Genomic DNA, 27279 nt, shown 5'->3' with positions numbered 1-27279 from the left:
GCTTCTGGGTCTATTCTGTTCATTAGATTCCACATATAAGTGAGATCTGCGATACTGGTATTTCTCTGACTTGCTTAGTTTGGTTAGCATAATACTCTCCAAGTTTACAGGATGTATGAGGCATAGCATAGCATACTGCTTTACAGCAAACTTTTTTCTTCATAAGTAGAAAGAGTACACTCTAAACTAATAATAAAATTATAGTACAGTAAATACATGAACCAGTAACATGATCCTTTATTAAGAGTTTTGTATTATACATAATGTATCTGCTATACTTTTATATAACTGTCAACAATGTCAATATGTTTACACCAATATTACCACGAACACATAATGCATAGTACTACAACCAAGATGTCACTATGTTTTCACTAGACAGCCACAATGTACTAAAGGGAACGTGGAGAAACAGTGTAATTGTCATGAGCAGCCACACACTGCCCTCTTTTGGCCAAATGAGAAATGGTACCAGTGCTGTTCTCATGGTTCTATCCCTAATAAAAGTCAACCCCAAACTGAGACATTCCTCCCCCCACCCTTGCTGTTAGACCAAAATAAATTTTGTTAAGATTTAATACTGGAGGGGGGGAGGGGAATGTGTGTGTGTGAATTCCAGTAGAAGTCATTATCTTGGCATTTCCCAAGTACAATATTTTTAGGGAGTAATTATGGAGCACCTGAGTCAGGTCCTGTGTTCCAGGACAGAAAATAGGAAAAGTATGGAAATAACTTGTCTACATAAAAACTCTGTATGTCTGATTTTTTAAAAATAATAATTATTATATAGCCCTAGCTGATTTGGCTCAGTGGATAGAGCGTCAGCCTGAGGACTGAAGGGTCCCAAGTTCAATTCAGGTCAAGGGCATGTATCTTGGTTTCGGACACATCCCCAATGGGGGGTGTGCAGGAGGCAGCTGATCAATGTTTCTCTCTCATCGATGTTTCTGGCTCTTTTTCCTTCTCCCTTCCTCTATAAAAAAATCAATAAAATATATTTTAAAATAATAATAATAATTCTACTTTTTCCTCCTATGCATTATTTAATTAATCCTACTATAATTACTAATTGTCACTGTTAAGTAGTTCTATTGTGGATCTGTTCAAAGGATAGCGAGAGAGTAAATAAACACCAATTTTTCATATTTTTAAAATAGTAACTGTGTGTACGTGTGTGTGTGTGTGTGTGTGTGTGTGTGTGTGTGTGTGTTATCTATTACATGATGGCTCCTGTCCAGCATGGCGTGTCCTGAGCTAGCTCTGCAACCCGCAACCCTGCCCAGCACCCCAATAGACAAGCCTCCCGGCCCCAGGTGACCTACCTAGGACCCACCCTCCCAAGCCCCGCCCCCTAACAAGCCCCGCCTCCCCAGCTACCTCCCGGCTTCCCCCGCGCTGGTTACCCAGACTGCCCGCTGTCGGTGCAGTCTCCCCGGAGGGCCGGCCGCTCCCACGTTAGGTGGTCCCGTTGGCGCCAGCCCGCCCAGCCTCGTCTTTTCCGGTCTCAGTCAGGCGTGGCAGGGCCGGCCGGCGCCCCAGCCCTTTCATATTCCTCTCTGTCATGGCGGCGCCCTGCCTCTCCTTCCGGCCAAGCCTGTCATGGCGGCACCCCGAACAGCCCCTTCGGGACCTAGCCCCTTAGGCTGCCCTGGCTCTTAGTACTTCCGGCTGCCATGGCGGCGCCCAGGGTTCACCGGAAGTAAAACTTCGAAAGTGAGGCGGGCCTCCGCCCGGAAGCGAGTGCGGCGCTAGGAAAGATGGCGGCGGCGGCGGCGGGCAACGCGCTGCCTAGTGGGGCCCGGTCTGGCGCGGATCGGCCCGAAGGACAGCCCAGGCCCACGCCGCAGCCGCGCACGCCCCTTGCCGCCGGGCCAGCGCTCATAGCGAGCGGCGACGAGCTGGTGGCCGCCGTATGGCCGTGCCGGCGGCTGGCGCTCCCGCGGCGCCTCACGGTGCTGCCGTTCGCCGGGCTGCTGTACCCGGCCTGGCTGGGCGCCTTGGCCGCCGGCTGCTGGGGCTGGGGCAGCAGCTGGACGCAGGTCCCCGAGGCCGCGCAGCTCGTGCTCGCTGCCATCTGCCTCGCGCACGCGCTCACCGTCCTCTCGGGGCACTGGTCCGTGCACGCTCACTGCGCGCTCACCTGCACCCCGGTAAGTGCGGGCAGCAGCCCGACCTCCACCGCGGCGGGTCTCCTGGCGGGTCGCAGCCGGCGTTCCTGTCGACCCCCATCCGGCCCGGGCCTCCCATCTGCTGGGCTGGGTCCCCAGCGGCGCCCTAGCTCTTTGACACTGGCATAATTGGGGGGTGGGGGGTGGAGGGCGTTAAGGACTTACTGTGCGACTCTAGCACACGTACTTCCTTTCTTTGGGATTCCTCCCCGGGATTGTCATATGGATTCCATAAGGTAATACCTGTAAAAAGCAGAGCGCAGGGCCCAACATATGTCGCTGTTCGATAGTTCCCATCCTAGCTAGTACTCGGTTGTTTCTCCCGAAAACAATCCTGCCTTCCTCCCACCGTGGTTTTGTTTTCAAAATGTGAGGTGAGACCTGCCAGGTGGGTTTTTCTGTTGGTTTGGAAACATCAGCCCTGCTGTCCAGTGCCCAGAGGCCTCCAGGACTGCCACCAAAACCAGCTTGAAATGCAGTTAATAGCAGAGCTTAAAAGAGCTATTGGTGAGCAAGTGACTTCACTGTTTGGGGTCCCTTTCCGTCCATCTGAAAGGCGAGGGTGTGACCAGTAGCCCCAATATGGGGATGAGGGAGAGCTGCTCTGGGCCAGCAGTTGATGTCCCCGGGCCTGCCTGGGTGACCCCGCGGGTTGGGAGCAGTGGGTGGAGGTCGGCCTCCAGCCAGCCTCCACTCTGCCTCCAGGTGTGTGTCTGCTGAGAGAAGAGGGAGAGCGAGCAGCACCCAGGGCTGCAGAAAGAGGCAGGGGCCCCCTCTTTGACTTCGAATGTGGGCTGACTCCTCACTCTCCTCTGAGAGTGGCACCTCCCTTACCCCTCAAGCCTTACCCCAGGGAGGAGGGGCTCAAGCTTTGGGGCTTGGTAGAGTTGAGCCTTTTCCATGGAAGACCCCAGCGAGGGACAGAAAGATGGAGGGGATTACGGGGAGTTTTGACAAACACACATCCGAACTTCCAGCCGCCTTTTGGCCTGTGGCTTAAAAGTGTGGCAGCCTCCTTTGGAGAACAGGGCGGAGCTAAGCAGCGATGGGGTTAGGACAGTAAGATCTGGGTTTGCATCAGAGATCTCAGACACCAGTGCTTCTGCTCTCCGGGTTTCGGTTTCCCTTCTGTAAAGTGAGAACCGTAACACCTACCTCAGGGTGCCATGGTGAGAAGCATAGTGTCTGCAGAGCCCCTGGTATGGGGCCTGCGCCTGTGGCACTTGGTACTTTTCTCCCACGGCGTTACCAGGGTTCGTAGATAATGTGTTGTTCTTGTCTGTCTGCTTCCACTGCCCAGGAGCTCTCTGAGGGGCATGGCTTGTTTTTCACAGTCACTGCTGTGCCTCTCTCCCTCCCTCCCTCACACACGGGCAGAGCAGCAGTGGGATGGATGCAGCTCATGCTGAAGGAGTGCTAATTGAGCTCCATTTGGCGCTTCCCGGTCTTAAGTGCTGAGGAAAAGTGCATTCATAGGGTTTGTGGGGGAGACCTGTACTCAGCAGTCAGTGCCAAAGAGGGAAAATAGAAATGAGATAGGAACAAAGATAGGAACTTCACATGGGCACTCAAGTGTGGCCTCCTGAGGAGATAACATATGAGCAAAGGTCCGAAAGCTGTGACCACATATCCTGGACAGAGAACAGCACACACCAGCAAGCTCCTTGGTTGAACAAGGACGAGCCCTCCAGCCTCATTGCTCCTCCCTGCTGGGGTCACAGCAGGAAGAGTAATGGGGCCCTAGCCGGTTTGGCTTAGTAGACAGAACATCAGCCTGTGGACCAAAGGGTCCCCGGTTTGATTCTGATCATGGGCACGTACATAGGTTGCGGGCTCCTCCCAGCTCAGGCCCTGGTTTGTGTGTGTAGGAGGCAACCAATCGATGTGTTTCTCTCACATCGACATTTCTGTCTGTCTTTCCCTCTGTCTTCCACTCTTTCCAAAAATTAATGGGGAAATACCGTCCAGTGAGGATTTTTTTTTTAATAATAATAATGGAACCTGGCCAGTGTTGCTCAGCGGTTGAGTGTCGACCTATGAACCAGGAGTTCACAGTTTAGTTCAAGGTCAGGACACATGCCCAGGTTGCAGGCTCGATCCCCAGTGGAGGGCATGCAGGAGGCAGCCAGATCAATGACTCTCATCATTGATGTTTCTGTCTTGCTCTCTCCATTCCTTTCTGAAATCAAGTTAAAGGTGGGTATTTTTTAAAGAATATTAATGGGGTGAGGGGTGGAAGCCAAGCAACATTAGAACGGTGAGCTGTGACAGGCCTTGGTGCACCTGTTGCCGGACAGCGTTCCTCCTACAGTGGTTGAGAAGGACTCAGCAGCATCACTTTGCCTCTCACAGGAGTACGACCCCAGCAAAGCGACCTTCGTGAAGGTGGTCCCGACCCCCAACAATGGCTCCACTGAGCTCGTGGCCCTGCACCGAGACGAGGTAGGGACCACCGGCCAGCCTGCTCAGTGCCGGTCTGGGGTGAGATTCCCAGGCACTGGCATCCCAGGTCAGGGGCCTCTGCCACAGATCGCCTTCTCCCACAGGGCGAGGACGGGCAGGAGGTGCTGTCCTTCGAATTCCAGAAGATCAAGTATTCCTACGACGCCCAGGAGAAGAAGCGCTTCCTGCCCGTGGCCTTTCCTGTGGGAAACCCCTTCTCTTACTACCAGGGCAGCAAAGGGTTTCAGGAGGACTCGGACATCCGCGCAGCAGAGAAGAAGTTTGGGAGTAACAAGTGAGTCCTGAACATCCCCATGTGTCCCTCCTGCTGACAGGGCTGGGCCTCTGCCTGAGGTCATGGGCCTTGCCCTGCCCCAGCTGGTGGCCTGTCTCCGCCCCTTCGAATTCCCGGGTTGGGGTGTCTGGGATGGAGGAGTCCACCTTTTCAGCAGAGCATCCCGGGTGAAAGCGGCCCCCTTTGAGAAACCTGCTCTTCTCTAAGTCTCCCCTGAACTTGTTTGCTGACAGGAAGCTCCTGGTGGGGTTTCGGGGAAGAGCCTGGCCATGGGATATGAGTTGGCTATTCATCCTTGTCTTGTTTTTATAATTCCCCAGTTCATTTTAAATTCTTTCTTTAAAAAAAAAAAAAAAATGGAGAAAGAAATATAAACATTGATGATGAGAGAAAATCTTTGATCGGCTGCCTCCTACACACCATCTACTGGGGATCAAGCCTGCAATGCGGCATGTGCCCTGACCAGGAATTGAACCTGGACTTCCTGGCTTAGAGGTAGATGCGCAGTCACTGGGCCACACCTGCTGGGCTTAAATTCTTTCTTTAAAAGTATTTTCTTGCCTGTCTCCTCATATCCTGGCACTAAAAGAATGGTGGTAAAAAAGAAGTCAGTGATCAGGATAGCTCTTCCTTGTACTGTGTAGAATAGCGGGTGCTCTGTACACACTTTAATCTTCACCAAAACGGCCAGTGCTGGCGCATGCCTGGGAGAGGGCAGAGCTGAGCGTCAGAGCCCCTCAGAACCTCTCAGGATCCTTTCTGGCTGGTGGTTTACCACAACTGTCAGTCTAATGGGAAGATTTATAAGAAATATTTACTGGTCCTCACTCCCCACCCCCAGGCCCAGGCTCCCTGAAAGACAGCAGACACAATACAGGGTGACTCTTAGTTTATCTTTATCACTGTGAAGCCACTGTGGTCCCTTTATCATATTCCACATTCAGGAGCCCACTACATCCCATACTGCACACCCTTAGCGCGCCCCGTCCCCTCCCCTCCCCCCCCCCTTTGTCACATTTCTGAGGCTTTTCAGGGAGTTTGGGGGAAATCTGGCTCCAGACTTCCTCTCTCCACAGTGGGACGAGCTCAGACCCCAGGGGCTCAGAGGCAGCTGGCTGCCAGGCCTCCTCTGTGCACCTTCAGCTTCAGGGCTCCTGCCCCAGTCAGAGGTTCCTTCTCCACTGGCTTTGTCTGCCGCCCAGATGATGGGTTCTCATCTCACAGCCCCCATTCGGGTGGGGGTGCTGCAGGAAGAGCTTATTGCCAATTCAGAAGCTTCATCGGCTTTGCAGAGCAGCGGGCTGGGGTTGTCAGCATGCTGCCCCAGACAGGGAGGAGAGCCATCATTGAATGGAGAGTCCTATCGTCTAGAAGTTTGCCGGGGCTTCTCGTTTCCTGAGGAGGCTGCAGTGCCTCCGGTCGAGGTGTCAGGAGGGGCCTCCGAGGCCTCCCGCCGTGACCAGGGTCTGGGGCCTGTTCTTTTGCAGGGCTGAGATGGTGGTGCCTGACTTCACAGAGCTGTTCAAGGAGAGAGCCACAGCGCCTTTCTTCGTGTTCCAGGTAAAACAGCAGCTCCAGCGCCCCTTCCTACCCCATCCCTTAGGGCACACACAGCCAGTGCGACCTGTGTCCACTTCCAAACCCGAAACTCCCTTGTCCTGTGGGTCAAAGTCCAGGGTGGAATGGCCCTCGGGGTGGGTCCAGGCCTCAGCAGGCATCCTCATCACGTTTCTGGGCAGGTGTTCTGCGTGGGGCTCTGGTGCCTGGATGAGTACTGGTACTACAGCGTCTTCACGCTCTCCATGCTGGTGGCCTTCGAGGCCTCCCTGGTGCAGCAGCAGATGCGCAACATGTCCGAGATCCGGAAGATGGGCAACAAGCCCCACACAATCCAGGTGTGGCCAGCAGGGTCCCAGGGGTCTTGGCGGGCCTGGTGCAGGCGTGTCCCCAGAGCTGACCGTGCCCCACCCCCCTCAGGTCTACCGAAGCCGCAAGTGGAGGCCCATCGCCAGCGACGACATTGTTCCCGGGGACATTGTCTCCATCGGTGAGGCCCAGTTCTGCTCTTTCCTGGTGGCAGCTTAGCCGTGGCTTCTGCCTGACCCTCTGGTGCTACCCACAGGTCGCTCGCCACAGGATAACCTGGTGCCATGTGATGTGCTGCTGCTTCGGGGCCGCTGCATCGTGGACGAGGCCATGCTCACAGGGGAGTCGGTGCCGCAGATGAAGGTGTGGGGAAGGGGAGACCTCAGTCCACTCAGGTGCACTGTGGACCATTCTTGAAGGGGCCACCATCCAGGAGAGTGCCAGGAGCTTGCCCAGGCACCCACGGAGGAGGGATGGAAACTGGCCAGGAGGCTGGAGGGGGCAGAGTGGGTGCAGCATATGGGCAGAGCTGTTGATCTCCGTGCTCTGAACAAAGGGAAATGGGGTGGTGGTGGAGAGGGGAGAGTCCCAGAGTGTTGGGACATCTAGGTGCCCTGAGATACCAGCCCGAGGTGGACTGAAAAATGGGGAGGGTGTGATTTCTGGGAGAGGCCAGGTGCAGGGTCACAGGGAGTCGAAGAGCGTGCAGCTGGAGAACAGGTGAGATTTGCTGGGCCAGGTGAGGAGCAGGTGGGCCCCTCCAGCCCCAGGGCTCAGCTCTCCGGAGACGGGGTGGAGGAGGAGCCCGAGGTGGGACTGACCATTGGCTTCACTGTCCTCCCTCTTCCCCAGGAGCCCATTGAAGACCTCAACCCCGACCGGGTGCTGGACCTGCAGGCCGACTCCCGGCTCCACGTCATCTTCGGGGGCACCAAGGTGGTGCAGCACATCCCCCCACAGAAGGCCACCACAGGCCTGAAGCGTAGGTGCCTTGGGGGTTTCGGGGGTGTCCTGGCCCCACCTCCATGTCTGCTTGGCTGTGAGGGAGTCCTGACAGATAGACACAATGACACTGCCTCTGCTTGTTTCCACAGCGGTCGACAGTGGGTGCGTGGCCTTCGTCCTAAGGACTGGATTTAACACATCTCAGGTGGGGCATCTTGCCTGACCGGGCGGGTGGGCTCCTGGCAGATGAACACTCAGGATGGCAGTCCTTTTAGCCCCGGGATGTCCACCCCACCGGCTCACTCTGACAGCGGGTGCTAGGCCAGAGGCCATGCGGAGCAAGCCCGAGACCAGGCTCGCTCTCCCCCTGAGGGCCTGGTGGGAAATAGCAGACTGGCTGTTGCCACTTGTTTTGGGTTCATGAACATTTGAGCCCATAAACTCATTAAAACAGTAAGAAGACTGCCTGATAGAGGTAATGGCCAGGCCTCCTCCCAGTAACCCCTGCGCTATCTAGACCACTTTCTTCCCCACCTCCGGGCCTCGGTCACTGGTCTCCTTAGCTCTTAGTCAAGTTGCAGCTGCCCGGGTAGCCATGTGGTCCCTGGATCATCTATGTGGTGTGTTGCAGGACTCACTGATGGGCCTGGGGCTGCTGCTCTCTGTCAGCTAAAGGAGGACCTGACCCTGACGCCCTCAGACAGGGAGGCCACCACCCCCACCCCCAGAAAGGCCTCTGACTCCCTTCTTCCAGGGCAAGCTGCTGCGCACGATCCTCTTTGGGGTCAAGAGAGTGACTGCGAACAACCTGGAGACCTTCGTCTTCATCCTCTTTCTCCTTGTCTTTGCCATCGCAGCAGCCTCCTACGTGTGGATTGAAGGTAAGCACCACGTTCCCCACCTGTCTGCTGGGTCCCATGCCCACCACCGCAGGCTGGCAGGCCCTGTCTCCGCAGGCACCAAGGATCCCACGCGGAACCGCTACAAGCTGTTTCTGGAATGCACATTGATCCTCACATCAGTGGTGCCCCCTGAGTTGCCCATTGAGCTGTCTCTGGCTGTCAACACGTCCCTCATCGCCCTGGCCAAGCTCTGTGAGTGCCTGAAGCAGGGCTGGGGTGCCAAGGGGCCGGGGCCTGGCAGGACCCCTGACCTTGGCTCCACCTTTCAGACATGTACTGTACGGAGCCCTTCCGCATTCCCTTCGCTGGCAAGGTGGAGGTGTGCTGCTTCGACAAGACAGGGACCTTGACCAGCGACAGCCTGGTAGTGCGTGGAGTGGCTGGGCTCAGGTGAGCGTGGAGACCTGGGCCAAGAGGTACCCAGCCAGCAGCAGAGGGCTTTCTGAGAGCACATGGGCCTGAGTGCTGTCCACCCAAGCCCCCATCCATCCGTGGTACAAGTACAAATGTCACAAGGACCAAACCGACACCCCTGCTGCCCCTGAAGTGACTGGCACAGATATGGGGGCCCATCCCTCTTCCTGGCTGGCAGTTCCCAGAGGGTCCCTCCACCCTATAACCAACTATTCCCCTTCCTTGCAGAGATGGAAAGGAGGTGACCCCCGTGTCCAACATTCCTGTAGAAACACACCGAGCCCTGGCCTCATGCCACTCCCTAATGCAGCTGGATGATGGTACCTTGGTGGGTGACCCCCTGGAGAAGGCCATGCTGACAGCCGTGGACTGGACACTGACCAAAGGTGAGGGGCTGGAGTCTCAGGCCCAGTGCAGACGCACCACCAGCTCTCACGCTCCCGGGAAGGCAAGCCAGACCCCTCAGGCTGGCGGGTGGGCATGCACACACTGGGTTATCCTCGGGTTGGATCCCACCCCACCCAAAGCTACGGGACAGGGTCCTCCAAGCCCAGGTCTCCCAGCTCTTATCCCCAGGAGCCTGGAACCCACAGGCCCCGGATCTGGGGGTGGAGGGAGGAAGGAGGGGCAGGCGGGGGCCTGGCTTCCTCTTTGGAGCTAAGGCCCTCAGGACTCGTACTTATTTGTTTCCAGATGAGAAAGTATTCCCCCGAAGTATTAAAACTCAGGGGCTGAAAATTCACCAGCGCTTTCATTTTGCCAGTGCCCTAAAACGAATGTCCGTGCTCGCCTCCTACGAGAAGCTGGGCTCCACCGACCTCTGCTACATCGCGGCTGTGAAGGGGGCCCCTGAAACCCTGCATTCCATGGTGAGTGGAGCACGGCCTGGGGCTCGGGGGGGGTCAGTGTGAGGTGGTTGGTGACATTCCTCTGCGTTTCCTGCAGTTCTCCCAGTGCCCAGCCAACTATCACCACATCCACACGGAGATTTCCCGGGAAGGAGCCCGCGTCCTGGCGCTGGGGTACAAGGAGCTGGGGCACCTCACCCACCAGCAGGTAATGGCCCAGCCTCCCCACCTGCCAGCCTCTCCCCCTCCCCTCACCCATGTTCCCATGCCTTGTGTCCTCACAGTGCCCTGTGAGCAGGCACAATTTCATCTCCCTCCTCCCCAGACTCTGCCTTTAGACTCCAGGTGGCACTCAGTCCACAGTCCCTTCTCCACAGTGTCCTGCCTCCATGGACCCAGGCCCATCCTGGAACCTAGGGCTGCCTCCACCCAGCTTCCTGCCCCCACACCCAGGGGTCCTCATGCACCCTCAGTAGGCATCAGAAGACATCTTTTTTTTTTTTTTTCCCCCTTTTTTTCTTTTTTTCTATTGATTTCAGAGAGGAAGGGAAGGCGGGGGCGGGGGGAGAGAAGAAGAGAGAGAGAGAGAGAGAAAAAATCAATGATGAGATGAAATCATTGATCGGCCGCCTTCTGCACGCCCCCTACTCGGGATCCAGTCTGCAACCCAGGCTGATGTCCTAACCAGAATTGACCCATGACCTCCTGGTTCATAGGTCAACGCTCAACTACTGAGCGTACCGACTGGCCCCGAAGACAATTTAGATTACCATCTCTAGTTTCGTTTTGACCCAGCCCAGCTCAGTCACCTGGTTACTGCATGGTTTAAGGACATCCCCAGCTCTCAGTCATACCCCATGTCCCATCAGCTCTTCTCCTACCTCCACTGCCAACACTCCTTTACCTCCTTCCACCTTGGCCTTCATCCAGGCTGTTTGCACCTAGTGGCCAAGAGATCCTTCCAAACTGCATTGCTGATCACACCCCTCCAGAGCCACTCCTGCTTAATGCCACCCCTCTCGCACTTTGGGGCCCCTCGGGATGTCGGAGGCCTGGTGCATAGATTCGGTCCGGTTCCGCAGGCCAGGCCGAGGAACCCCGCCAGTGCATGAATCTGTACACCAGGCCTCTAGTGTGCATTTAAGATCTTCCCTCCCCCCGCCCCTCTGAGATTCATCAGTCTGTTCCATGTTTCCATTCCTGTACATTGAGCCCCTGCTCCCTGGTGGTCAGTGCACGTCATAACTACTGGTCGAACAGTCACTTGGGCTTTTATATTTATAGATGCCTTCCCCAGAAGACAAGCTTCATGAGGGTGGGCATTTTTGGTTTCTGGGATGAGGTAGAGGGTAAGTGCATGCTGGGTTGTGAACAAGGAACAGGTGACAGAAGCCAAGACACAAGGCCTCTATACTCCAAGACACCAGGGAGTAGAAGCATTAGGGGCAGGGACCACCCAGCCATTGCCAATTCCCTGTGCATAGGGAGGACAAGCCCTTCTCTGACCTCTCCACTCAGCATATTGTTGAAGTTGGGGATTGCAGGGATGGGGGACATCATGATCGTAAGAGCACCCCATATTTGTCCACAGGCCCGGGAGGTCAAGCGGGAAGCCTTGGAGTGTAACCTCAAATTCGTCGGCTTCATTGTGGTCTCCTGCCCGCTCAAGGCTGATTCCAAGGCTGTGATCCGGGAGATCCAGAACGCTTCCCACCGGGTATGGCTCCCGGACCCTCCACACCAGGCCCCTCAGGCAGGTGGGCAGGTGGGCTCCTTCCAGAGAGGAGGATGTGACAGCAGAGGACACTTCCACCCCCACTGGGGCAAGTGGCTGCTTCCTGGGGCCTGCAGCATCCCTGGGAGGCTGAGGCTGAGGCTGGGTGGAGGATGTGTGAGCAATACCCAGACGGGTCATGTCTGTCTCAGTGCCTTTAGTCTGTTCGTCCTGATGTTTCTGCTGTCTAATTTGGGGCTCAGGGTGCAGTTTAAAGTGGGAGCTAAGTGAGCAGCCTCAGAGGATGGTAGCAGGATCGGTCCCTACCTGTCACCCATGTGGTTCCCACCCACCCAACACACAGCTTCCTGGGAAGCTACCAAGCCAAAAGGGTCCACGAAAAAACTGGTTCATAACTTAACATAAAAGGTATGGGTGTTCTCAGAAAGACAAACACATGTATTATTTTTAAAAACATCACCAGGGGTGGACAGAGTATGAAGCCTGGGCCTCAGAAGAGGGGCCAAGACCTCCCTCTATAGCCTTCCTTAGAGGGGACTCGGGCACGAGGTCTCCAGGCTGGACCTCTGCCCCTCTGAGCCTTCGCCCCTCTCCCCAGGTGGTCATGATCACCGGTGACAACCCGCTCACTGCATGCCACGTGGCCCAGGAACTGCACTTCATTGAGAAGGCACACACGCTGATCCTGCAGCCTCCCACAGAGAAAGGTGAGACCCTGGGTGACAGTGTTACTGTGTACCTGTGGTGGTGACAGCAGTGTGACGGGCCTGTGGGTCACAGCCCTGCTCCTCGGGCCATCTGGCTAAGGAGTTCCACTCGTGTCTGGCAGCATGAGGGCAGTCACTGGCTCCGGGATCAGTGATGACTTACAACCTCAAGGCAATCGATTATAGTCACACCATCTCATGTCTCCTATCATCACGCCCACCTCGGGCCTGACAGCTGCCTGCGCACTGCATGTATAGTATACCTCGTTCCCAAGTTCAGGGACCGTGGTGCTGGTGCTCGGCATGGCCAGGCCCTGGGCTGCGGGCGTGGTGTGTGTTACCACATTCTCCCTTCACCCTACTCAGGAGGGCTTGCCGTCCCCCTACCACATAGGAGGAAGCCATCTGGGTCACTGTTGTCACCCAGCTTTATAGACAGTGAAACAGAAATGAACCCACCCACCCAGGTTTCTTGGTGTCATTGTGTCTAAGCATTGAACCTGGATGGCCAGACTCCTGCAGCTGACCACTGAGTTGGCTGCAAGTGGTACCCAGAGTCGGACCATTCGAGGAGCCACAGCACTTTGGTGGGGTGGGGTCTGTCAGATGCTGAAGGATGGTGCCCAGTGCAGCACCTGGCTAGGGGTTGTTTGGCAAGGCTACAGGCCAGGGGAGGTGTTGGTAAAGCCCAGCCAGGTCAGCTTCTGGCACTTCCTGGCCTCTCTCCCAGTCTGCATTGCTGGTCCCAGAGCTTTGTCCAGCTCCGGGCACTGGGCTCCTGAGACGCCCGGGATTATGGGGAGGCAGCCCAGAGAGGGCTGTCAGGGCTGCTGATTGGCAAGTGAAGGGCAACAACAAAAACCAGGTGCAGGTTAGTCTCCTGCCCAACTGAGACTGTCCGGGTGAGCCATCAGTGCCAGGAGGCCTCGTAGGCCAGCCAGCTGGAAAGAGGAAGTGGATAGCAAGTGTCCGGCCAGTGGAAGTGATTCCAGTGCCCCAGCCCCAGGAGAATGGGGTTTTAGGCCACAAGGGTGGGGCTAGTCAAGTAATAGGTTTGGGGTATTCCTGGGTTGGAATTTGGCCACTCCACATGGCCTTAGGCCCTGGGTTCTGGGAGTCCTCATTTGTATTGGAAGGTTCTGGACAATCTCTATTGGATGGTCACCGGTCCAAGGCACAAGTAGGTGTGGATGTGGCTTGGAGGAGGGGGTAAGGAAGGGTGGGGGGTCAAAGTGGTGCTCCAGAGGAGAGACTAGGACCAGGCATATGGAGTCCAAGTCAGGGGTCGTCCTGGCTGACTAAGCCCTGTCCCTGACCCTTCAGGTCAACCCTGCAAGTGGTGCTCCATCGACGGCAGTGTTGAGCTACCACTGGTCCAAGGCTCCCCGAAGGCGCTGACCCTGGAGTATGCCCTGTGCCTCACGGGCGATGGCTTGGCCCACCTGCAGGCCGAGGACCCCCAGCTGCTGCTGCACCTCATCCCCCATGTGCAAGTGTTTGCCCGCGTGGCCCCCAAACAGAAGGTGAGCACAGAGGTGACAGGTGGGCAAGGCCCTAAAGTGGCACCCACCCCTCACTTGGTCCTTTGCCCATGTAGGAGTTCGTTATCACCAGCCTGAAGGGGCTGGGCTACGTGACCCTCATGTGTGGGGACGGCACCAATGACGTGGGTGCCCTGAAGCACGCCGACGTAGGTGAGCCGCCGCCCCATCCTTCCCCCGTCTCCTGGCAAAGTCTGTTCCCTCCTTACTGTACAGCCAGCCAGGGCTCAGCATAAATGGCACCTCCCCGAGCATGAGGAGGCAGGGAAGGGATGGGGTTGGGGATCCAAGGCAGAAGGACACAGGAGTCTAAGGAACAGTGTGGCTGAAGCCACCAGAGCCCTGGGGAAAGTGTGAGGAGCCAGGGAAGCTCTGAGAAAACCCGGGACCCTTTAGTCCGCAGGCTGATGCTCTGTCCAAACTGGCTAGGGCTTGCTTGGTTTTACTTAAGTAGTTATAGAAAGTAAGATAAAATGCTCTCTGAGGGTACTCCTTGGGGAGGTCCAGTGAAATGGGGAGGTTTGGCTCTGAGGCCCACGGCTCCATCTAGGCATTGAGCTGACACGTACTCTGGCTTGGAGCCAGTGGGCTCCCCTCAGTCCTAACACACACTCTTCCCTCCCCGCCGCCAGGTGTGGCGCTCCTGGCCAATGCCCCAGAGCGGGTTGTCGAGCGGAAGCGGCGGCCCCGCGACAGCCCTGTCCTGAGCAACAGCAGCGTCAGGGTCACATCCAGGGCATCCAAGCAGAGGTTGGGGCTCCCACCCCCAGAGGAGCAGTCCACCTCCCAGAGGGTGAGTCTTGGAAGGCGGGCGCCGGCACTCCCTTGTATCCAGGTCTCATCCACCGCCACTCACCCCACAGGACCGCCTGAGCCAGGTGCTGCGGGACCTTGAGGATGAGAGCACGCCCATCGTGAAGCTGGGGGATGCCAGCATCGCGGCGCCCTTCACCTCCAAGCTCTCGTCCATTCAGTGCAGTGAGTCCTGCCCCCTGCCCTGTCCCCCTACCAGCCCTGCCTGGCACCCCTGCCCATGCCTGCGTGACACCCATGCTCACACCTATCTCCCCCATCCATATAGTCTGCCACGTGATCAAGCAGGGCCGGTGCACGCTCGTGACCACGCTACAGATGTTCAAGATACTGGCGCTCAACGCCCTCATCCTGGCCTACAGCCAGAGTGTCCTCTACCTGGAGGGCGTCAAGTTCAGTGACTTCCAGGCCACACTACAGGGGCTGCTGCTGGCTGGCTGCTTCCTCTTCATCTCCCGCTCCAAGGTGGGCTGAGACCCCAGGCAAAGCAATGGCTCCTGCCCCACCCAAAGCTCCTCCGCCTCTGAAACAGCGCCCACCCTGGAGGTGCTGAGAGGCTTCACTGGTTCACGGCAAGGGACACTTGGGCCTTTAGAGGTGCTTCCGGATGTCATCTCTTTCTTCCTCACAGCAGCCCTCGGGGAGGCTGTCATCCCTGTGTTACAGATGGGGAGTGGGAGGGAGGGGGCGAGCCCACTGAGCTTTTCCCAGTAGCACAGCTCGGGCCCAGCACTGTTCATAGGCAAGCAGGGCTCTGGAGCCTAGTGCCAACCGTGTACCAGGATGTGGGGCTGCTCTGCACCAGGCCTGCAGGAAGTATGGTGGGTGGGTGACCCAGGGCTCTCTGGGCCTTGACACTCAGCCATGTATTCAACCCCCAATACTGCAGCCCCTCAAGACCCTATCCCGGGAGCGGCCCCTGCCCAACATCTTCAACCTGTACACCATCCTCACGGTCCTGCTCCAGTTCTGCGTGCACTTCCTAAGTCTTATCTACCTGTACAGCGAGGCTCAGGCCCGAAGCCCTGAGAAGTGAGTGCCGCCCTAGTAGTGGGTGCCCAGGGCATCCAAAGGAGGCAGCATCCCTGTGGTGGGAGGTGGGAGGAGGGTGCAGGTGCAGGCGTTGGCCTGGGGTAACCAGGGCCAAGCAGAGAGCCCTGGCTATGTGCAGGGGCAGTGGGAGCCCAGAACGGCCCTCACCCCCATGCGTCCTGCAGGCAGGAACCGTTTGTGGACCTGTATAAGGAGTTTGAGCCAACCCTGGTCAACAGCACTGTGTACATCATGGCCATGGCCATGCAGATGGCCACCTTTGCCATCAACTACAAGGTGAGCTCCAGCCCTAGCCCAAGCATGCCCTGCCCGCCCCCCACCCCCCACAACACAAACTCTTCATCTCTCTGTCCCCACAGGGCCCGCCCTTCATGGAGAGCCTGCCTGAGAACAAGCCTCTGGTGTGGAGCCTGGTTGTGTCACTCGTAGCTGTTGTGGGCCTGCTCCTCGGTTCCTCGCCCGACTTCAACAGCCAGTTTGGGCTTGTGGACATCCCCGTGGAGGTGAGTATCGCTGTGGATGTGGCCCCAGGACTTGGTCTGGGCCCATCGGCAGGCATCCAGCTCATCATCGCTCCCTACCCTGCAGTTCAAGCTGGTCATCGCCCAGGTCCTGATCCTTGACTTCCTCCTGGCACTCCTGGCCGACCGCGTCCTGCAGTTCTTCCTGGGGACCCCGAAGCTGAAAGTGCCTTCCTGAGACAGCAGTGCCAGCACCCACTGCCCACCCTGCTACACCGGGCAGGAACCCCATGTGGGCCCCAGGAGGGAACACTGCCCCCCCCAACCCCCACCCCCGGCAAGGCCAGCGCAGCCTTGCCCACTAAGACTGAGGTGGGGCTGCCCCCGTCAGCCTTCCCCCCCACATGGCCATCCTGGGGCCTGGCTGGCAGAACCAGCCCCCAGCCAGCACCTTTGGTAAATAAAGCAGCATCCACAATTTTAAGAAGCCCTGTTTTCGCCTCTGTCTGTACCACACAAGGGGTCGCTGGGAGCTGGGTGTTCTCCGAGGAAGGTCCTGACACCCTCGCAGAGAGCTGTGTGAGGTCAACAACACCCTCTGCAACAGTCCGGGCTTGCACGGGCGAGCCTCCAGCTCAGAGAGCTCTGCACACTTCCTGGGTTAGTAAGCACCCCATGTGTCAGCTTCATATTTTCACATCTCGGGCACTGCGGGGAGCTCAGGGTCTATGGCTTTTCCCCTTTTGAGAATGCAAAATGGCAGCATGGCGTCTCATATGTGAGGAAGTTCAATCCACACCATTAGAATGCTGGCTCAGGCTAGGGTCCCGGGGTGCTGAGGCATTTAGGTGCTGTTGGCATTTCAGTCACAGCCACTCGGGGGCAGCAGCCTGGCTCTGGCCTCACAAGGACTGTTCTTCCTCAGAGGGCGCTCATTCAGTGCAGTCGGGAGCATCAGATTAAGCAGCACAAGAGCTGAGAGGCAGCCAGTTGGAGATAACAGCAAAAAACTTGAAGCAAAGTTATAAACATGAAGTCTTTCATTACAGCCAGAAATGCCACTGAGTGAAGAGTGGGTACATTTTTGTAACTGGGAAGCTGCTTGTGATCACCTCAGGCCAGGGGACCCAGACTCGGACTTCTGATCCACCTCCCCGCCAGTGCTCAGTCCTTTCCTCCCTCTTGGTTATCCTCAGTAGCCATGGATACCTGTGAGCATCGTGAGCACTGGCTGGCCAAGGTCCCAGGGGGGGGGTGGCCCCAGATGGTAGCCTGCAGAGGGGTTGCTGTGGTCCTGTGGGATGGAGAGGGAGGCCACATCCCTGGGACAACTTTGAGGCGACTCAGAAGCGTGGTCTGGGATTGGGTTTGCCAGGGATGATTCTTCGGGGGCTCAGAGGAGGATCTCTGTGCTGCCCTCGCCACTGCCCCACCCCGCCCCAGGCCTGAAAAGACCAGGACCACGCTGTAATTGGGCTTTGAGAGCCTGATCTAGCTTTGAGGGTCACTGGGAGTCCCCCAGGCCAGGAGTTTCTAGCCACAAAGTGTTAGGTGACTTCTGATTGGGCTGTAATCGGGCAGGACTGCGGGCCTCCACAAGGGCATGTCTCTAGTCGGGCTGGACAGGTTCAGGGGTCAACGGAGCCCTGAGCAGCACTGGCACTGGGTGTGTGGAAGGGTCGAAAACAGTTGGACTCGGGTGACTCCTTCGGGGGGGGGGGGGTGCTGCCGCTTTGGGACCGTGCAAAGATCTGGAAAGGAGAACCCTGGCCAGGATGGAGTCCTGGAGTCCAGGTCTAGGGCGGTTGCCCAGGAGGCACTGGCTTTAGCATCTGCCCTCGCGCAGGTACTCCTTCCGCGCTTCGGAGCTCGGGGGCGTGGCCTCGGCATGGGCGTGTTTAGGGTGATAACGTGGGGGCGTGGCCTGCCATGGGGCGGGGAGACGCGGAAGCCGGTGGCAGCCGAAGCAGAAAATCTGGGCCAGGCCCAGCCTGCGATTCCATCACCTCAGTCCCCGTCCCCACCGAGCAGCCCCTAGGCCATGGACGCAGCGGAGCCGGGTAGGCGGTCCGGGATCCGGGATCCAGGAGGGGCATCAGCCATGCCGGCTTCCTAAACTGAGGGCCTGTGGTTGTCCCTCTGTCCGTAGAGCAGGGACAGGAGTTCCTGAATGGGGAGGACGCCCGGGAGCCTCCATTGTGGGCACCGGCCCCGCAAGCCGATAGGGGCCCGGGACACCAGCCCCTGACCCCCCCCCCCCCTTGGAGTCTTCACCCCGGATGCCTGGCTGAAGGGGCCCAGGAAGGGGAAGTGGCTGCTTCTGCTTTTGATATTTGTGATGGGGGCAGGGTGCAACCACCGCGGATGGAGAGGGGAAAGGGCGACAGCGCGGCGGGATCCCCACCCGCCGCTCCCTAGCCCGGGGAGGAGCAGCGCTGAGGGGGCCGCCAGAGGAAGGGAGGGAGAAGCTGTCTCAGAAATGTAGCAAGTTTCCGCCAGCTTGGGGGCTGTCGTGTGTGTCTCCGTGCATGTGAGTGTCAGTCATTCAGTCTTTGTGGCCCTGATGGTTCAGTCTGCCTGTGTTCCTGCCACAGCTCTCTGCCTGCCTGTGGGTCCCTGGGTTTCCATCTGTCTGGCCTGAGTTCCATGTGGCTCCATTGCCAAGCTGGCTCTTGCCTCTGGGGACAGTGTGAGTGCATCTGGGGCATCTGTTCTGTCTCGCGGCCTCTGAGCCCGTTTGTGGCAGTCTGCTCTCTGTTGGGTTGTGCCTGAGACCATCTGCCTGGCCAAAGCCAGCCCCACCCACCCAAACCCTCCCTCCCTCCATTCCAACTCAGACACCCACCCCATCTCACACGCCCCACAGAAACAGAACTTTCTGTCTTGCTCCTCTTTCTTTCTCTCTCCCCACCCTCCAAACAGCCAGCCAAGGTGCTGTGCACTACGGAGGTTTCGTGTACCCATATGTGACCGCCGCCCCCCTTTTAGGGCTTCCCCCGGCTCCCGAGAGCAGGAAGAGATACAGTGACATCTTTCGGAGCCTGGACAACCTTGAAATTTCACTGGGGAACTCGTGAGTCTGAGCCTGGGTCGCCCCCAAATCCTGCCAAGATCTTCAAAACACCCCAAATTCACCCTCCCCAAATCCACTAGAAATCCCTATAGTGGTCCTAGGACCCCCACGGATCCTTCTGGTGACCCCTTACAACGTTTGAGGCCCCTGTAATCCCACTCTCTGAATCCCAAAGTTACCTGTAAGCCGTCAAACTCTGTCTCAAGTCTCATAAAAAAGCTCACCTGGCTGTCCCCCAAACCTCATCCCTTGGACCTCCCAGATACAAGCGATGTCACTGAGGTGGTGTTCAGGACCATCCGCCAACATTCCCTGGGACCCTCAGCACCCTGAGCGGGACAGCCCGGGTGAAGGGTGGTATCCTGATACCCTTCCCCACCAGGACCCTTGAGATGCTGGCTGGAGACCCCATACTCACAGGAGATCCAGAGTCTGACAAGACCCCCACAGCCACTGTGGTGAGAGATGGAGCCAAGGGGTGCAGGGAGGAGGAGGGCCCCTGCCCTGCATGTTCCTGAATACTGTCTCCTCCCCCTCAGACTGGTGAAACCAGCCATTGGAGTGGCCCCTCCCCAGAGGGTCCTGCACCCCTTACAGGTAGGGGGTTTGAGGCCGGGAGGTGGGGCAGAAAGAAGTTCTTAAGTTCAGAAGTGCACTGCCTGTCCTGTGCACCTGGGACACTCACAGAGCAGATGTGAGGCCCTGCCCTCGGGGAGCCCCCGTCTGGGTGGAAAATCAGTGGAAAATTGCAAGTCATTGTAAAGGGTATTTGGGGAAGTCATAGGGTAGAATAAAGGTCACTGGTCAGGTCTAGAGACTCCAGTGAGGTCAGGGTTTCCAGGGGGTTTAGGATTCAGAGGTCAGAGGTCCACCTGTCTGCCCAGGGGAGGAACTGGACTTGCGGCTCGCGCGGACCAAGGGCGGTGTGGACGCAGCCCTGGAGTACGCCAAGACCTGGAGCCGCTACGCCAAGGAGCTGCTGGCCTGGACCGAGAAGAGAGCCAGCCTTGGTGAGGGTCCTCCCCCGGCCCCCGGCTCCAGGCAGCTCCCACTCCCTGCCCAGCTCAGACCCCCGCCGTCTCCCCACAGAGCTGGATTTTACCAAAAGCATTATGAAGATCGCCGAGGCTGGCAAGGTGTCGCTCCACCAGCAGGTAACCACGACCAGCCCCCCTCCCCCCCACCCTGCCCCAGCCCAACCCCCACCCCTAGTTCCTCAGCATCTCCCAACACCCCCACCCCAGAGCCACATGCCACTGCAGTACATCTACACCCTGTTTCTGGAGCACGACCTCAGCCTGGGAGCCCTGGCCATGGAGACGGTGGCCCAGCAGAAAAGAGACTACTACCAGGTGAGGGGTCCACGCTGCCCGCGCACCTTTCCGCTCACTCCCCTCAGCAGAGGGCGCCGGCGGGAGCGCTATTTTGCTGATGAGGAAGCTAACGCCCGCCCGCCCGCCCGCCCGTGGATGCTGAGGAACTTGCCCAAGGTTACCCCGCAGAGACTCAGACCAGGCTTCTTGTGCATTCGCAAAACTGCATTTGTGTGAGGTGCTGAGTGTTCCCGGGAAAGGTCTCTTGGCCTCTCTGGACCAAGGCAGAGAGGCTGAGGTGACCACTGAGTCTTCTTGCTGGGATACGGAGTGGGGGTGAGCAAGCCTGGGCAAGGAGACCCTCTGGGAGCCCGCAGGCTCTGAGAAGGGTCCAGGGGGTGAAAGGCACCGGGCCTCAGGGAACAGAAGGCCCGGTGACCCTGAGGCAGATCCCCGTCCCCCATCCTTGCCAGCCCCTGGCCGCCAAGCGGACCGAGATCGAGAAGTGGAGGAAGGAGTTCAAGGAGCAGTGGATGAAAGAGCAGAAACGGATGGTGAGGCCTGGGCGGGTGAGGGTGAGCTTGGGAAGGGAAGGAGGGGGCCCTGACGGTGCTCCTGCTTCCCCTCCCCACCCCCACCCCCAGAACGACGCGGTGCAGGCCCTTCGAAGAGCCCAGCTCCAGTACGTGCAGCGCAGCGAGGACCTGCGGGCTCGCACCCAGGCGTCCTCGGAGGACCCCGCCCCCCAGGCCTCACCGGCTCCCAGCAAACAGCAAGAGCGGCGGCGGCGCTCCCGGGAGGAGGCCCAGGCCAAGGTGGTGACCCTGCCCCCTGGGCCCCCTGGTGCTTCGGTGCCCCCCACCCATGCTATCTCCCACCTGTACCCCGGCCCTGCTCCCTCCAGGCGCAAGAGGCAGAGGCGCTGTACCAGGCCTGCGTCCGCGAGGCCAACGCGAGGCAGCAGGACCTAGAGGCCACCAAGCAGCGAATCGTGTCGCACATACGCAAGCTGGTGCTGCAGGGGGACGAAGTGATGAGGCGGGTGAGGCCCTACCCCGAGCTGCGCGCCCCTCCCTCCTGCTCTCTCTCCCGGAACCGCCTCCAGGATACCAGGACTCACTCCATGTCCGTGGAGAGCCAGGCCCTGCCTCAGACCCTGAATGGACCTCTGCCCCCAGGATGACCCTGACCAGTCCCCTCCTCCCCCCCTCCCGGGACACCCTCATCCCCAGGCTGCCTCCCACTGTCTAACTCCACGCCCCCTCTCATATGTGGTCTCCGTGGTCTCCCCCTGGCAGGTGACCCTGGGGCTGTTCCGGCTTCGAGGGGCACAAGCAGAGCGCGGGCCCCGCGCCTTCGCCGCCCTGGCCGAGTGCTGCGCGCCCTTCGAGCCTGGCCAGCGCTACCAGGAGTTCGTGCGGGCACTGCGGCCAGAGGCCCCGCCACCCCCGCCACCCGCCTTCTCCTTCCAGGAGTTTGTTCCCGCCCCGCACAGGTGGGCCCCTGGGGGCAGAGTCAGGAAGGAGCCCCAGGCGCGGTGCCAGCTGTTGGCATCATGGGCTGAGAACTCAGAGCCTCAGGACTTGGGCTTAGTACCCGAGGCTCTCCTCTGGGAAGCGGGGGTTGTCCCGGGCCTGGGAGGGTCGGGACTGGAAGCCTGCCGCCCTGGCCACAATGCGCATACGCCTCGGGGCTTGCAGACCTAAGTACTCGGAGTTGGATCCAAGATGCGGGACCTGGGTGCTGTCACCTTGGCCAGTGTCCTCGCTCTCAGAGCCCTCAAACCTGTCCTCCCAGCTCCCCTCTGGACACCAAGAAGAAGCTCTCCGGACCCCCACCTCCGCGGCTGGATGAGAGTGCCGCTGAGCCGGGCCCTTGGGAGGACACGGGCGGCGTCGGCTGGCAGGGTGAGTGCAGGGAGGAGCGGGGAGGAGTGGTGCTGGGGAGGGCCGTCCTCATTGCCCTCTCCCCTCCTAGGGACTCCGGGCCCCACTCCGGGCAGCGATGTGGACAGCGTGGGCGGCGGCAGCGAGTCTCGATCCCTGGACTCTCCCACTTCCAGCCCAGGTGGGCCCAGGACCTGGCCCTGACCCGCTCCTAACTCTGACCTTCCTCCAGCCCTGGCCAGGCCCTGACCTTTCATCTCTAACCTTCCCTTCGATCTTTAACCTGCCCACACTCCTGCCCTATTTCTTCAGCCTCTGACCTATCTGACTCCCCATCTGCACACCTTCAACCCTTTCCCCAGGGACAGCTGTGGGTGGTTCTGGAAACTAGGAAAGCCCTCTTAGCTTTGGAACTTCTCCATGACCCCTCTGACCCCAACCTCCGGGACCCTCTGACTCCAGGCCCTGGTCCAAGGCAGCTGGTGAAGGTCTCCTCCACAGGCACCGAGTCTTCAGATGACTTCGAGGAGCGAGACCCTGGTAAGGCGGGAAGCAGGTGGGCAGGACGGGGGCAGGGTTGGACCAGGCCCCCTAACCCTGCTGTTATCCCACAGACCTGGGAGACGGGCTCGAGAACGAGTCCGGCAGCCCCTTCAGGAAGTGGACGCTGTCCAGCGCAGCCCAGACTCACCGGCTGCGGCGGCTGAGGGGCCCGGCCAAGTGCCGCGAGTGCGAGGCCTTCATGGTCAGCGGGACCGAATGTGAGGAGGTGTGGCCCGGGCCGGTGGCCGGCTCTCTGCGACCCGCTGACCTCCCTGCGCCCCAGGCTCCTCCGTGGCCTCATAGTCCCACGCCCCTCCCCTCCCGCCCCTGGGACCAGCCCTGACCTAATGATCGCCCAGGAGCGTCCCGTCCCCTAAGGACCCTTACAGCCTTCACTTTCGCTGACCCCTGTGACCTCCCTGATCGTTTTTTTTGTTTGTTTGTTTTAGGCAACTGTTCTTTATTTATGCAAAGCATGTTCTAAATTAATTTTTATTTGCCACCAATGAATTTGCTCCCCCTCCCCAACCCCCAGTGCTTTCTGACCTGCCACAAGCGCTGCCTTGAGACTCTGCTGATCCTCTGTGGACACAGGCGGCTCCCAGCCCGGACCTCCCTCTTCGGGGTCGACTTCCTGCGGCTGCCCAGGGACTTCCCGGAGGAGGTGCCCTTTGTGGTCACCAGGTGCACGGCTGAGATAGAACAGCGCGCTCTGGGTGTGCAGGTGCTGCTTTGACCCTTGACTTTGGACCATCCCCAGCCATGGCCTGGCCCTCTCCATGGCTGGATTACTACCCAGGAGTTTCTTTTCCACCCTACCCCTACAGGGCATCTATCGGGTCAGCGGGTCCCGGGTCCGAGTAGAACGGCTGTGTCAGGCTTTCGAGAACGGCCGAGCGTTGGTGGACCTGTCTGGGAACTCACCTCATGACGTCACAAGTGTGCTCAAGCGGTTCCTCCAGGAGGTGGGTGCTCAGGGGCCAGGGCACGGCCACCTGGGCAGGCTGAGGCCAAGGACCCTCTGCAGCCTACCCACACCCCTGACCCCCCTGCCATTCCACCCCCAGCTCACTGACCCCGTGATCCCCTTCCACCTCTACGATGCCTTCATCTCTCTGGCTAAAACCCTGCATGCAAACCCCGGGCACGACTCTGAGACCCCAAGTCCCAGTGCCGAGGCTGTTCGCTTTCTGGAGACCCTCTTGGTGCAGCTGCCTGACTCTAACTACAACACCCTGCGACATCTGGTGGCTCATCTGTTCAGGTGTGCACTCCCCCTGACCTTGAAACGGATGTGACTACTGGACTTGTGACTGCTGACCCCTGACACTGACCTCTGACCTTTGCATGTGTTTTCTGAGCTCTGCACCTCCATACAGGACTTCTGACTTTCGGTGCCTACTCCCGCTCCCCATGGCCGGGCATAGAGCTGCTGGGCTCAAACTATGCCCAGGGCCACTGGCCCGTGACTTGGGCAAGTAACCGCCGGTCTGGCGTTCAGGTCCTACCCGGTAAGTGACCACTGGGCGCTCTGTGCCTTTCCCTTCTCCTCGCCCCAGGGTGGCTGCACAGTTTGAGGAAAACAAGATGTCTGCCAACAACCTGGGCATCGTGTTTGGACCCACACTGCTGCGGCCGCCGGACAATCCTGGGGCAGCTGCCGCCGGCTCCGTTAACTGCCTCCTGGACTTCGGGCACCAGGCCCAGCTCGTCGAGTTCCTCATAGTGCACTACGAGCAGATCTTTGGGATGGACGAGCTGCCTCTGGCCGCTGAGCTCCCACCTCAAGACCCCAGCCCAGCCCCTGGGCTCCTCACAGCCAGCCCCCCGCCGGCACCCCCATCCCTTGCCCCAGACCCCCTGCCCCCAACCTTGCCCCCAGATTCAGATCCAGACCCTGAGCCCCACAGTGCCCTGGAGGAGCATCCCGAGGCCATGCCCTCCGAGGTAGGAACCAGCTGGGGCCCACAGACAAGGGGAGGGACCTTTCTCCACTTAATCTTCTCAGTCACTCTCTCTCCTCCCTTCCTTTCCCTTTAAAGTTTTCTTTTTCACTCCTTCCTGTGTACCCTGTGCTCATTCTAGAAGGAAAAGAGAGGGATGGAATTGGGGAGGGGAGGGAGTGTTAATAACGGAGTGACCACAGGACACAGCCCTGCAGAGGGTGATCATTCATACCTGCAACAGCATATTTATTTAACACCTACTATGTGCCAAGCATTGCTTTAGGCATTACATATACATCAGTGAGCAGACTACTCAAAGACCCTATTCTCTTGGTGCCTACATTCTCATGGGAAAGAAACCAGCAACAAACAAGAAATATGACACAGAATTAGACATATAGATGTTACATGGTGACAAGTACTATAGAGAAAAGAAAGTAGCATGAGGTAAGGGATATCAGGGACTCGGAGGTGAGAGGTGATGGACAGCTTGTAGCAATAAGTAGGATGGTGTGGGCAGGTTTCCTGGAGAAGGTGGATTTGAACCAAGACTGGGAGGATGTGAAGGAGACCAAGCCAGGGAAGGGCAGGGTAAGTTCGTTCCAAGCAAAGGGAATGGCCAATGCACAGGCCCTGAGGTGGGAGCATGCCTGGTGTGTTCAAGGCACAGCTCGGTGGTATAATGAATGAAGGGGAGATGAGGCCAAAGAGGTCACCTACTATCCGTGAGCACTTAACAGGCTTCCTGTCATTCTCGCCACAGCCCTGAGTGGTAGATACTGTTAGTGAGTTAGTTACATAGTGAAAACCATTTACCGATGAGACTCCGAGGGAGGTTTCCTGGTCCCTCCGGTTCTGCCGTTCCTGAGCGTGCGGACCTCCTCCGCTGCAGTCCCAAGCTGGGAACGGGTTGCTGGTGAGCTGTGGGACTCTGAGAACCGGGATGACTCATAGAAAGAACTCTGGCTGCTGTTAGCATTCAGCTAAAGGGAGAATAGTGAGACTATACAGCTAACCGGGCGTAGGTTGCAGAGAACAGAGCAGGAAGGACCGTCACCTCATCCTAGTGTGGAGATGGTAAGTCACAGCCTGGCCTGGCCTCTGCTGAACAAGGGTGTCCCAGCCCTCAGAGCCCACGGTGGAGACCAATGACACTGCTCCGCACAGCAGGACAAGCAGGACACTGTTAAGGGCACCACATCTTCCCAGACACCAAAACTGCAACGGAACTTGCATGTCCAGGAGCACACTCTCGGTTCTCCAAGAGTCTCAAAGAACCGGGGTTTGATTGTTGGGGTCTTGGTCTTGGGTTTCTCCCTACAGATTCCAACTCCACAGAGTGACCAGAGAGAGGAAGTGGCCCAAGACACCAAAGATGAGCGAGGGGAAGGTGAGTGTGCTGGGAGCAAACCAGGAGTTCTGGGGGTCCCCTGCCCGTGGTAGCTTGGCAGAGAGAGGACTTTCGGGAGGGACGTCCAGAGGATTCAGTGATGCTCAGCAGTGACCACCCCATTCCGCAGTGTCCAGCCAAGGCCCCGAGGACTCCCTCCTGGGGACACAGTCCCGTGGCTACTTCAGCCGCCAGCCAGTGAAGTATGCCCGGGGGGGCGTGCGGCCCGTCACCCACCAGCTGTCCAGCTTGGCCCTGGTGGCTTTCAAGTTGTGCGAGGACACTCCGGTCACATCAGGGCCTCAAGGGAGCTTGCGGGGGAGGGGCCCGGGCCCCGCTGCTGCCTCCCCTGAGGGCCACCCCCTGCGCCGCACCCCGCTCCCCAAGCATTTTGAGATCACCCAGGAGACAGCGCGGCTGCTCTCCAAGCTGCACAGAGACGAGGTGCCCAAGGCCACCTGCTGCCCGGACCTTCCGCCTGAGGATGAGGAGGACGTAGAGGAGCATCTCTGACCAGCCAGCACTCTGGCCAAGTGGCCCAGGACTGAGGACACAGACTCACGTCTCCCCAGGAGTTCAGTGTTAGGGCATCTGGGGAGTTCCTATAAGGAAAAACGTTTTGGAGGACAGTGTACCAGGATCCCCCCACTAGACACGGGATACTGCCAACTGTCAGGGCCACTCAGGTTCAGAGGTCACTCAGGGTCAATACTCAGGTTCAATACAGGTCACAGGATCCTTGGGGTCCATCTAGTCTCTGACCCCTTGGACAGGGGTACCTTTGGCTACTTTGGTCGTGGCCACTTCCCCACCTCAGCCCTCCTCCTTGGCTGACCCCAAGTGGCATTGCTTTTGGAGGGGGGGGGAGTGACAGCCAGGTCCATCCTGGTGGGTGGTGCCTGGGGTCTGGGGGTCTCTGAATAAACTGTGTCCCTGTG

At 58.5% G+C, this 27279-nt stretch overlaps 2 protein-coding genes and 1 long non-coding RNA gene across 5 annotated transcripts; 2 read left to right on the top strand and 1 right to left on the bottom strand.

The window, feature by feature from the left end:
- Positions 1–1496: 1496 nt before the first annotated feature.
- Positions 1497–18439, bottom strand: LOC118726104. Its single transcript, XR_004990212.1, has 3 exons — positions 18429–18439; positions 3318–3323; positions 1497–1643 (listed from the first exon to the last, which is right to left on the bottom strand). It is a non-coding gene; the product is annotated as an uncharacterized LOC118726104 (long non-coding RNA).
- On the top strand, positions 1662–16677 carry ATP13A1 (ATPase 13A1). Its single transcript, XM_036450472.2, has 26 exons — positions 1662–2150; positions 4521–4610; positions 4715–4905; positions 6393–6465; positions 6645–6800; positions 6883–6952; positions 7028–7134; positions 7624–7753; positions 7866–7921; positions 8471–8597; positions 8673–8810; positions 8888–9008; positions 9261–9418; positions 9726–9901; positions 9978–10088; positions 11472–11597; positions 12214–12322; positions 13646–13845; positions 13920–14016; positions 14496–14656; positions 14727–14841; positions 14945–15141; positions 15566–15708; positions 15894–16005; positions 16089–16232; positions 16318–16677. The coding sequence occupies exons 1-26, from the start codon at positions 1758–1760 to the stop codon at positions 16426–16428; spliced, it is 3612 nt and encodes a 1203-aa protein (XP_036306365.1). The 5' UTR covers positions 1662–1757; the 3' UTR covers positions 16429–16677.
- LOC118726086 (GEM interacting protein) lies at positions 18097–27279 on the top strand. 3 transcript variants are annotated; one of them, XM_036450475.1, is made up of 21 exons: positions 18097–18250; positions 19179–19263; positions 19646–19721; positions 19803–19860; positions 20148–20273; positions 20353–20417; positions 20508–20615; positions 21050–21130; positions 21221–21391; positions 21481–21618; positions 21875–22071; positions 22374–22483; positions 22554–22643; positions 22925–23002; positions 23077–23231; positions 23541–23729; positions 23833–23970; positions 24073–24269; positions 24565–24952; positions 26275–26341; positions 26472–27279. In XM_036450475.1, the coding sequence occupies exons 1-21, from the start codon at positions 18232–18234 to the stop codon at positions 26852–26854; spliced, it is 2919 nt and encodes a 972-aa protein (XP_036306368.1). In that variant the 5' UTR covers positions 18097–18231; the 3' UTR covers positions 26855–27279. The 3 variants fall into 3 exon arrangements, with proteins under 3 accessions (XP_036306368.1, XP_045441835.1, XP_045441836.1); XM_045585879.1 differs by having other exon boundaries at positions 20996–21130; XM_045585880.1 differs by lacking the exons at positions 18097–18250; positions 19179–19263; positions 19803–19860 and having other exon boundaries at positions 19650–19721; positions 20996–21130.

The sequence above is a fragment of the Pipistrellus kuhlii genome, unplaced genomic scaffold (assembly GCF_014108245.1).
Source record: "Pipistrellus kuhlii isolate mPipKuh1 unplaced genomic scaffold, mPipKuh1.p scaffold_m20_p_21, whole genome shotgun sequence".
NCBI lineage: Eukaryota > Metazoa > Chordata > Mammalia > Chiroptera > Vespertilionidae > Pipistrellus > Pipistrellus kuhlii.
Note: the sequence above shows the minus strand (reverse complement) of the source record. Positions and strands in the feature narration are given on the sequence as shown.

Bases quoted from the DNA above. Each gene is read 5' to 3' on its own strand.
- ATP13A1 (XM_036450472.2), top strand. From the start codon at position 1,758: ATGGCGGCGGCGGCGGCGGGCAACGCGCTGCCTAGTGGGGCCCGGTCT. The intron at 6,466-6,644 runs GTAAAACAGCAG...GTTTCTGGGCAG, and splicing joins CGCCTTTCTTCGTGTTCCAG to GTGTTCTGCGTGGGGCTCTG. The intron at 6,953-7,027 runs GTGAGGCCCAGT...TGCTACCCACAG, and splicing joins CGGGGACATTGTCTCCATCG to GTCGCTCGCCACAGGATAAC.
- LOC118726086 (XM_045585879.1), top strand. The intron at 21,131-21,220 runs GTGAGGCCTGGG...CCCCACCCCCAG, and splicing joins TGAAAGAGCAGAAACGGATG to AACGACGCGGTGCAGGCCCT. The intron at 22,072-22,373 runs GTGGGCCCCTGG...CTGTCCTCCCAG, and splicing joins TTTGTTCCCGCCCCGCACAG to CTCCCCTCTGGACACCAAGA.